The sequence below is a fragment of the Anser anser genome, assembly GCF_964211835.1.
Source record: "Anser anser genome assembly, chromosome: 20".
In the NCBI taxonomy this organism is placed as follows: domain Eukaryota; kingdom Metazoa; phylum Chordata; class Aves; order Anseriformes; family Anatidae; genus Anser; species Anser anser.
Genome location: NC_139741.1, coordinates 11,215,479 through 11,225,942, shown reverse-complemented (window position 1 = coordinate 11,225,942; position 10,464 = coordinate 11,215,479). Strand labels below are relative to the sequence as shown.

The 10,464-nt window shown below is 70.1% G+C and overlaps 1 protein-coding gene across 2 annotated transcripts; it reads left to right on the top strand.

The window, feature by feature from the left end:
* Nucleotides 1-102: 102 nt before the first annotated feature.
* On the top strand, nucleotides 103-9,525 carry LIMK1 (LIM domain kinase 1). 2 transcript variants are annotated; one of them, XM_083806044.1, is made up of 16 exons: nucleotides 103-232; nucleotides 2,734-2,830; nucleotides 4,814-4,952; nucleotides 5,125-5,234; nucleotides 5,322-5,528; nucleotides 6,029-6,134; nucleotides 6,214-6,398; nucleotides 6,499-6,682; nucleotides 6,879-6,965; nucleotides 7,204-7,335; nucleotides 7,427-7,486; nucleotides 7,594-7,659; nucleotides 7,761-7,917; nucleotides 8,023-8,078; nucleotides 8,165-8,322; nucleotides 8,439-9,525. In XM_083806044.1, the coding sequence occupies exons 1-16, from the start codon at nucleotides 175-177 to the stop codon at nucleotides 8,623-8,625; spliced, it is 1,989 nt and encodes a 662-aa protein (XP_083662170.1). In that variant the 5' UTR covers nucleotides 103-174; the 3' UTR covers nucleotides 8,626-9,525. The 2 variants fall into 2 exon arrangements, with proteins under 2 accessions (XP_083662170.1, XP_083662171.1); XM_083806045.1 differs by lacking the exons at nucleotides 103-232; nucleotides 2,734-2,830 and adding an exon at nucleotides 3,095-3,260.
* Nucleotides 9,526-10,464: the final 939 nt, after the last annotated feature.

Genomic DNA, 10,464 nt, shown 5'->3' with positions numbered 1-10,464 from the left:
CGGCCCGTCCCCTCCCGCCGGTGCCGCCGGAGCCGCAGCCGCAGCCGGAGCCGCAGCGGCGGGGCCGGGGCCGGGGCCGGGGCCGGGGCCGGGGCCGGGGCCGGGGGCCGGGGCCGGGGCCGGGGCGCGGGGCGGCGGGGCCGGGCCTGGCGCGGCGCGGTGCGGCGGGGCCGCATGAGGTTGATGCTGCTGTGCTGCACCTGGAGGGACGAGCCCATGGGGGAGGAGGAAGGTGCGTGACCCCGGCCCCGCCTGACTCAGCGCTTCCGCCGGCCTCCGCCGCCCACGCCCCCCCCCCCGGCCCGGCGCTGCCCCCGCCCCGGGGCCCGGACCGAGCCGGCCCCCCCCGCGGCCCCCATCCGGCCCGCGGCCCCCCCCCCGGCCCCCTGCGCTCCCGCATCGCCCCCCCCCATCCTCCTCCCGCACCCCCACATCTGTCCTTGCACCCCTCCCTGCGCCCCCCCCGCCAGCCGGTGTCTCCCCCAAATCTTCCCCCGCGTGCCCCGTGCAGCCCGCGCCCCTCCTGCACCCCTGCATCCCCCCCTTCGTTCCCCATCACAGCCTGCAGCCCTACATCTGCATCCCCATCTGCCCCCATATGTTCTCCCTGCACCCCGATCTCTCCCCCCGCACCCCCGTGCAGGCTGCACCCCCACATCTCCCCCTGCATCCCCCCCGCACCCCCAATCCACAATCCAGCCTGTGTCCCTCCAGCACCCCTGCATCCTGCATGCACCCCGTATCTAGTCTGTGCTCCCCTGCACCCCCACATTCCCCTTGTGCACCCCTATATCTCCCCCTGCACCCCCACATTCCCCTTCTGCACCCCCTGCACCCCCATATCTCCCCCTGCGCCCCCACATCCCCTACTGCACCCCTACCCTGCCTGCACCCCTTCTGCACCCCCGCGTCCCCCTTGCACCCCCATCAGCCCCCTCCAGCCTGACTCCCCCCTGCACCCCACGACCCCCTGCACCCCCATCTCCCCCCTCACCCCCCACCCAGCCTGCATCCTTCCCTGCACCCCGACATCCCGGTTGCGCCTCACATCCACTCTGCACCCCTGGACTCCTCATGCCCCCATCAGACCAGCTCCCCCAGTGCCTCTGCAGCCCTCACCATCCCGCACCTCCCTGCCCTGAGTCCTGCACCCCCCTGCTGCGCCCCACGCCACCCTGCAGACCCGCATCCTCCCCTGTCCCTGCGCCCTGCTCCGGCCTGCACCCTTCCCCTGCATCCCTTCCAGTGCCGTCATCTTCCTCATCGCCCTTTGCATCCCTGCGTGCATCCTGTGATGCTCCTGCACCCTGGCTGCCCCGCGCCCCAGCACCCTCTGTACACCCCCTGCATCCTCCTGCACCCATCCTGCGCCCCTGGGGCCTCTGCAGGCATCCCGCTCCCCGTCCTGCAGCCCCCTGCAGCCCCGCGCTGCTCCTGCGCCTGTCCATCCCGCGTCCCTGCACCCCTCTGCATCCCTGCGTGCGCCTGCATCCCCCAGCACCCATCCTGCAGGCCTGTATCCCTGCACGTAACTTGGATCCACTGCACCCCTTCCATCCTGCACCCCTTCAGCTCCCTCCACACCCCCTTCACCCCCCCCACCTCCCTCTCTGCGCCCCTCCAGCACCCCGTCTTCCCCCTTGCATCCTCCAGCGCCCATCCTGCATCCCTCTGTATCCCTGCAAGCATCTTCTGCTCCTTGCATCCTGCAGCCCTTCATCCTTTTGCAGACTCCCCTTGTCCCCCCCTTCATCCCCTCCTGCACCCATCCAGCACACCTTTGCCCCCTTTTTCCCCCCTGCACGCCTCATTCACCCCTTCATCCCCCTGGCACCGTCCTGCACCCCAGCGTGTGCCCCCACATCCTTTCCCACTCGTGCCCCCCTGCCTGCCCAACACGAGCACTCAGGCACCCCTTCTGTCCCCGCTCTGTGCACCCCAAACATCTGTCCCGCAGCTGCGTCCTGCTGGGCCCCCCAGTCTCCCCACATCCCCCTGACCACTGGGCACCCCGACATCACCCCACCCCTTCCTCCCTGCACCCCTCTGCTGCCCAAAGCCCCCCCCATCCCCTTGCACCAGGCACCCCCGCACCCCCTGCGTCCCCATCCCACCCAGTGTCCCTTGTGGGGACCCCCGCATCCCCCCTGGATCCCCCCACCCCAGGGTCACCCCTCCTGCCCCACCGGCATCCCCTGCCTGCCCCACACCCCCTCCCCGACTCCTGCTCCCCTTTGTCCCCCTTCCCCGTCGCCCTGTGCCCCTCCATGTCCCTGATGCCCTGCCAGCCCCATGGGGCCTGCGTCCCGATGTCCCCATGTGTCCCCTGCACCACCAGCCCCTGGTGCCACCCAGCACCCCGGGGACGTGCGCTGGTCCCCCTGGCATTGCCTCTGGGAGGGGGGACCAGGGGGCAGTGTCCCAGCCAGCCCCCTGCCCAAGGGACGGGGAATTTGGCCACGTCCTGGTGGCAGAGGTCAAACCCTGCGCCATGCTCAGCCCTGTCCCCACATCCCCCCGTGCTGGGGACGTGAGCACGGTGACCTTGTCCCCGTTACGAAGCCCGGGGATCGATCGATCCATCGATCGGGAGCTGGGGGTGGGTGGCTTCGGTCCCCGCGGGCACGGGGGGGGCGGCGCGGGCAGCCGGAGCTGCGAGCCCGTGGCGTGGCCGTGCCCGGGCTGGGGACAGCGGCAGGGTGACAGCGGCAGGGTGACAGCCCTGTCCCCCAGGGAGCGACCTGCCGGTGTGTGCGAGCTGCGGCCAGGGCATCTACGACGGGCAGTACCTGCAGGCGCTGAACGCCGACTGGCACGCCGACTGCTTCAGGTGGGACCCGCGGCGGGGACACCGGGGACACCGGGGACACCGGGGACACCGCCGCCCGGGTGACAGCGGGCGGCCGAGGCTCTGCCACCCGCGTGGCGTCCCGCAGGGTCCCGGCCCGGCTTCCTGCCCCCCCCTTCCCGCCCGGGGGCCGCGGAGGGGCCGTGGCCGCGGGCTGATGTCACTGTCACCGGCCCTCCCCGCTTCCTCTTTGTCGCGCCCTCCCCGAGCCTCGAGCAGCGGGAGCCGGCGGGAGGAGGCCGGGCCGGGGGGGTGGGGGGGCGGCCCGGACCGGGGCCGGAGTGGGGTGTGGGGGGGGGGGCTCGGTGGGGCAGGGCAGTGCCGGGCCGGGCCGTGCCGCCCGGTGCCGCCCCGTGCCGAGGATGCTGGCGGCGGTGCTGAGGAAGAGCCGCGCGCTGAGCGCCGGAGCCAAGTAAGCGGGGGGGGGGCGGGATGGGAGCCGCGCTCCTCCGCGGCCCCGGGGGGGGCTCCTGACCCCCGCCCCCCCCCCCCCCGGTGCTCGCACCCCGAGGCTGGGGCGGACGGACGGACGGGCGGACGGACGGACGGACAGACATAGGGGCGGCCACCAGCCCCAGCGGAACCCGCGCTGCGGGGGCTGCAGCTGGATCCGGCCCCCCCCGCGCCCCGGCTTTCCGGCAGCCTGCGGCCTCCCCCCTCGGCCCCGCGGCGTGCGGGGGGGGCGGGCCGGGCCGGGCCGGGACCGGGGGAGGCGGCGTGGGGAAGTTGAGGCGGGGGGGGGCTGCGGGCCGGCGGCGTTTGGGCCCCCCCCGGCCGGCGGTGTCCATCCCCCCCCCCCCAGTGGCACCCAGCGGCCGCCCCGTCGGGGCGCAGCGGGCGGCGGCAGCGCGGGGGTTAAAGGGTTAAAGGGGCGGGGCCGCCGTGGAGTCCTCGCGCGGTGACGTCACGGGGTGGGGAAATTCCGCGCCGTGACGTCACGCCGCGCTGGTGTTCCTCCTGGCCCCCCCGGGGGAGGGGGGGGGCACTGCGGCATCGCCCCCCCCGCACCCCCCTCCCCGCACCCCCCCGGCACCGCAACCCCCAGTGCGCCCCCCCCCCCCCGTCCTGCCGCCTCCCGCAGGACCCCTCCCATCCGGGCCTGGATTTTGGGGTCCCCCCCTTTTGGCTGCGCGCCCCCCACCCCCCCGCGCCCCGTAAATAGCGGGGGCGGCCGCGCCCTGAGTCACGTCGGGGCCGTGACCGTGAGCGGGGCCCGCGGGGCCCCGGAGGGACCGGCAGCGGGTGGGCGGCAGCTGTGCCACGGACAGACAGACAGACACACGGACGGACAGACACACGGACGGACAGACACACGGACAGACAGACACACGGACGGGTGGACACACACCACACAGACACCCGGACACACGGGCAGACAGCCGGACACATGGACAGACAGACAGGACAGACAGATGGACACACGGACAGACAGACAGACACATGGACACACAGAGACGGACACACGGACAGACAGACAGACACATGGACATGGACAGACAGACACATGGACAGACACGGACACATGGACAGATGGACACACGGACAGACGCACGGATACACAGACGGACGTGGACACACGGACACACGGACAGACAGACAAAGACACAGACAGATGGACACATGGACAGATGGAAACACGGACAGGACAGGCAGACACATGGACAGACACGGACACATGGACAGATGGACACACGGACAGACGCACGGATACACAGACGGACGTGGACACACGGACACACGGACAGACAGACAAGGACACGGACAGATGGACACATGGACAGATGGACACACAGACACATGGACAGACACACACGGGCAGACAGACAGACACACGGACACGTGGACACACAGCCTGTGCCGGCAGCCAGGGGAAGGGGCGCACCGTGGGGCTGTCACCCTGCGGTGCCGGTGCCGGTGCCGGGCACCCCGCGGTGTCCCCACGCCCCGTCCCTGTCCCCGCCGCAGGTGCTGCGAGTGCGGGGCGTCGCTGTCCCACCAGTACTACGAGAAGGATGGGCGGCTGTACTGCAAGAAGGACTACTGGGCGCGCTTCGGGGAGCTGTGCCACGGCTGCGCCGAGCAGATCACCAAGGGGCTCGTCATGGTAAGGCTGCGGGGGACATCGGGGGCGGCCCGCGGCGACCCTCGGCTGCGGTGACCCTCGCCCACGGCGCTCTCCGCGTGGGTCCTCGCGGCCGCCGGAGTTCCCCATTGCGCAGGGAGGAGGCCGGGGGTGGCACCCGAGGGTGCCGCGTGCTGACGGCGCCTGCCTGCAGGTGGCCGGGGAGCAGAAGTACCACCCCGAGTGCTTCAGCTGCCTCAACTGCCACACGTTCATCGGGGACGGGGACACTTACGCGCTGGTGGAGCGCTCCAAGCTGTACTGGTAGGTAGCGGCCGCAGCGGGCAGGGCTGGCGGGTCCCCATGTGTGTGTGTCCCCCCGTGCCCACCCCTCTCCTCTCGGCCCCGCAGCGGGCACTGCTATTACCAGATGGTGGTGACGCCGGTCATCGAGCAGATCCTGCCCGACTCGCCGGGCTCCCGCATCCCGCACACCGTCACCCTCGTCTCCATCCCCGCCTGCTCCGACGGCAAGCGCGGCTTCTCCGTCTCCATCGACCAGCACTGTGGCACCCAGGGCTGCGGCGCCGAGCACTCGCGCACCGTCCGCGTCCGAGAGTGCGTAGCCCGGTCACCGCGGCGCCGTGTCACCCCCTCACTCCCGGGGGTCGGGTCCCTTCGGCCGGTGGGAGCCACCCACTGCTAAGCCGTGTCGGGGTGGGAGGGTGAAGGATGGATGTGACTGTGTGGTCCCGTCTGTGCGGGGTGGGAACGGTGGTGGCATGTCCCTGTCAGCTGGGGTGGCTTGTGGACGCTGTGCTGGCATGTCCCCAGCCGTCAGGGTGGTGCGGGGCGGTGTGCCGGTGTTCACCCGTCTGCCAGCAGGGCTGTGGGTGTCCCCAGCGTGTCCCCATGTGCTTGGGGTGACCTGGGGATACCATGTCAGTGTGTCCCCCTTGGGGTGACCCGTGGGTGCCATGCCACAAGGGGTGACCAACAGGTCCACTCAGCGTGTCCCCAGCAAGCAGGGGTTGACCTCTGGGTGCATGCCTGCGTGTCCCCAGCCAGCAGGGACACAGCCATAGGGGCTGACCCCCTGCCGCACGCTGGCCCTGCAGGGTGGACCCGGACTGCATCAGCCCTGACATGAAGAACTCCATCCACGTGGGTGACCGCATCCTGGAGATCAACGGCACGCCCATCGGCCACGTGCCGCTGGACGAGGTATGCTGCCCCCGCGCCCCCCAGCACGGCCATCCCGCGGGGTGCCCCCGTGCCACCCCCGTGTCCTCTGCGCCCCCAGATCGACCTGCTGATCCAGGAGACCAGCCGCCTGCTCCAGCTGACCATCGAGCATGACCCCCACGAGCCCCTGGCCCGCGAGTCGGCGCTGGCTTGCAGCCCCCTCCCCGACCTGCGCAGCCCCCTGCGCTCCCCGGCCCCCACGCCCTGCGGGGAGCTCGGTGCCATGCGCCAGCGCACCGTCATGTAAGGCCACCGCGCGTCCCCATCCCGTGATCCATCCATCCACAGCCGTGCTAACACCAGGGTGACCCCGCGACCGTCCGTCTGTCTGTCCGTCCCGCAGGAGGAGCTGCAGCACGGACAAGTCGCCGGGCTCCAGCTCGGTGGGCTCGCCCGCCTCCCAGCGCAAGGACATCGGCCGCTCCGAGTCGCTGCGCGTCGTCTCCCGCGCCCACCGCATCTTCCGCCCCTCCGACCTGATCCACGGCGAGGTGCTGGGCAAGGGCTGCTTCGGCCAGGCCATCAAGGTGTGTCACCGAGGGGGGGACACCGGCGGCACCCTTCCCGAGCAGAGAGCCCCTGCCGGCTGTGGGCAGCCACCGGTGTCATGAGCTTGGTGGTCTCATCTCCCCTGGCCCTGCTGTGGGGGGAGGATGTGGGCGATGTGTCCTGGGGGTGTCCCCGGAGGTGGGAGCCGGCAGCTCAGCGCCTGCCCTCTGCCAGGTGACGCACAGGGAGACGGGCGAGGTGATGGTCATGAAGGAGCTGATCCGCTTCGACGAGGAGACGCAGAGGACCTTCCTCAAAGAGGTGAGCGGCACGCGGCTCCCTGGGTGGGGGGACAAGGGACGGGGCTGTCCTTCCCCATGCCGGTGTGGGGCGTGGGGCACAGCGCAGGGGTGGTGCTGTGACGGGGCTGGGAGGGGGTGTGGGGATGGCCGGGCAGCTCCATGCCCATTCAATCGAGGGCAATTAGCACAGGGTCTGCCTGGGGAGCACGGGGGTGTCCCGGGGGGTGCGCTGTGCCTGACGGGTGCCGCACCCCCAGGTGAAGGTGATGCGCTGCCTGGAGCACCCCAACGTGCTGAAGTTCATCGGGGTGCTCTACAAGGAGAAGAGGCTCAACTTCATCACCGAGTACATCAAGGGGGGCACCTTGCGGGGCCTCATCAAGAGCATGGTGAGTGCTGGGGGGGAGCAGGTCGGGGGGCAGCTCTGTGCCCCCACCCCGCGGCAGGGCAGGACCCCTCCCCGCTTCCCTTTTCCCGCAGGACAGCCACTACCCCTGGAGCCAGCGGGTCAGCTTCGCCAAGGACATCGCCGCCGGCATGGTGAGCAGCCCCTGGGGACGGTGCCACTGGAGGGGTGGCTCTGTGGGATGGGTGCGGGTGGGGGTTGGGTGCTCCCCCCACCTGCCCTCATCCTGTCCTTCTCCCAGGCCTACCTCCACTCCATGAACATCATCCACCGCGACCTCAACTCCCACAACTGCCTGGTGCGGGAGGTAAGGCTCACCGCGGCTGTGCCACCAGCCTGGCCGAGGGGCTTGGCCCCAGGCCGCCCCGTGGGGCTGGCCCCACGCCTCACCCTCCTCCTTCCACCCAGAACAAGAGCGTGGTGGTGGCTGATTTCGGGCTGGCGCGGCTCATGGTGGATGAGAAGAACCAGCCCGAGCATCTCAAGAACCTGAAGAAGCCGGACCGCAAGAAGCGCTACACGGTGGTGGGCAACCCGTACTGGATGGCCCCCGAGATGATCAACGGTGAGCGGTGCGGGGGCACGGGAACAGCTGGGGCTTGTCCCCAGGAAGGGGACACCTGGGGACAGACAGGACGTGCGGTGTGACCTGACTCGTCCCTCCCTGCAGGGAGGAGCTATGATGAGAAGGTGGACATCTTCTCCTTCGGCATCGTCCTCTGCGAGGTGAGTGCCGCTGCCCCCGTGCTGTCCCCAGTGCCACCACGCTGTCCCCACTGGAGCCAATCTCTCCTCCCTCGCTCCCTCCCCAGATCATCGGCCGGGTCAGCGCCGACCCCGACTACCTGCCCCGCACCACCGACTTTGGCCTCAACGTCCGGGGCTTCCTGGACCGCTACTGCCCCCCCGCCTGCCCCCCCAGCTTCTTCCCCATCGCCGTCTGCTGCTGCGACCTGGACCCCGAGAAGCGGTGAGTGCTGGTGCCCTGCGTCCCCTAGCTCGGGGACATCGGGGTGCTCGTGTGGCCGGGGGGGCTGCAGGCATGGGGGGTGGCACACCACGTGCCACATGTCCCTCTCTCCTCAGGCCGTCCTTCGGCAAGCTGGAGCAGTGGCTGGAAACCCTGCGCATGCACCTGGACATCCACCTGCCGCTGAGCTCGCAGCTGGAGCAGCTCACCCGAGCCTTTTGGGAGACGCACCGGAGGGGCGAGGGGGGGCTGCCCCCCCACCCTGAGCTCCCCGACAGAGCCCCCCACCTGCACCCCGTCTAATCTGCTGAGATGGGAGCCGCAGCCAGCATCTCCTCTGGCCCGGGGCCGGCCCCGGAGCCACCCTCGTGTCCCCTGTGCTCGCGCCCCATCCCTGGGAGCTGGCTCTCCCCGGGCAGCACAGCCTGCACGGCCCCCCCGGACATAGCCCCGGCCCCCCAGGAGCGAGGGGCAGGGGGGACATCCCCCCCTCCGCTCACTTGGTGACCACACGGCCCCCCGCTTTGCACGCTCGGGGGCTTCCCTGTCCCACACCCGCGTCCTCGCGGAGGTGCCTTGGGTTTCCGTGAACTTGCACTGCAACACAGTAGGGGCGTCCCCGTTCCTCCGTGAGAGGTGGGGGGCACAGTCCCTGTCCCCCCCCCGCTCCCCACCGTCGGGCATCCTCATAGCGATGCCCCGGCTGTCCCCACTGACGCTGCTCCCGCCCCATCCCTGTGGGCACAGCGAGCGGTACCTGCGGCGTGGGGACGGGCACGCGGCGCTCCCCACGTCCCTGCAGAGCTCCCCCCGTTCCCACCGCCTGCGCTGTGCCGTGACCACCACGTCCCCGGGGGGGGCCTGGGCTGAGCCAGGTCTCGGTGTGCCCGTGGGCGCGGGGACGTCTCGATCCCCTCGAGGGCCAACACGAGGGGGCCGCTCCGTGCGGTGCTTTTCATGCTCTTAATTCAGGTTCATTTTCTGTAAGATATTTAAAGAGAAGAGTTTGTATTATTTTTTCATACGATGTAGTTTGCCATTTGTCACTGCCTCAGTTCTGCTTTACCGAAGGATGAAACTGTGAAGCCTCTCCGCGCACTTTGCCCGGGAAGTCAAACGCGACGTCCTCTCCGGAGGCGGGAAGGGAACTCAAACTGTGATGTACCCCGGCCCTCGGTCAATAAATCCTTCCCCGCTCGCTGACCGGCCTGCTTGGGACTCGCTCGCTTGCACAGGGGCTGCCCCTGCAAGGGGGGGCCCTCCGCCTGCCCCCCAGGACCCCTGAGCCATGTTCCCCTGTCCCCCCATGCCCCAGGGCTGGCCATGCGCTGCCCCTGCTCTTCCCAGCACCGAGCTCCACATGCGGCGCCAGGCGAGGTGGCCACACACGGTCCAGCGCACGCAGCGGTGGCCCCCGTGTGTCCCTGCGTCCTCGCTGCCTTCCCAGCCCAGCTTTCGGTTGGCTTTGGCGTGTGTCCAGGGCAGTGACGGCTGCTTCCGTGCCGCTGCCTCAGCCACGCTCGGCTTCCCGAAGGCTTCTCCTTATCTGCGGGCACCAGCTGGAGAAACGTCTCCGAGGGCCACCATTGTCAGCCCAGGGTGTGCCAGAACCGCCTGAGGGGACAAGGGCAGGCTGCAGCGTGGGCACAGGGCCACGTCCTTCCTGGGGGAAGGAGAGGTGGTGGCATCTCATCCTTGGGGATCTTCAAAAGCCACCTGGAGGTGGTCCAGGGCACCCTGCTGTGGGTGGCCCTGCTGGAGCAGGGGCTGGAACAAACGACCTCCCCAGGTCCCTGCCGACCTCAGCTATCCTGTGGCTGTGGGGTGCAGCCACCCTGGAACAGGTCCCCAGCTACGCGGGCATCCCTGTCCTGGGAGGGTTTCGAGACTTGGCTGGAGAAGACCTCTACCCCCAGGTTTTCTGTCTGCGAGCAGCATGGAGGGAGGTGGAGGGGATGGGGTGGTGACAACGGGGTGGCCCTAGGCGTTGCTGCAGCCAGGCAATGAGACTGCACAGCCATAAGGGAAAGGTAATCAGATCCAGGCTGGATCCGTGTGGATCACAAGGGAAACCTTGTGGTTTATTGCTCCAGTGCTGCCCAGAGTCAGGGCCTTCAGAGCCGTGGCAGCAGCCTGTCCCCT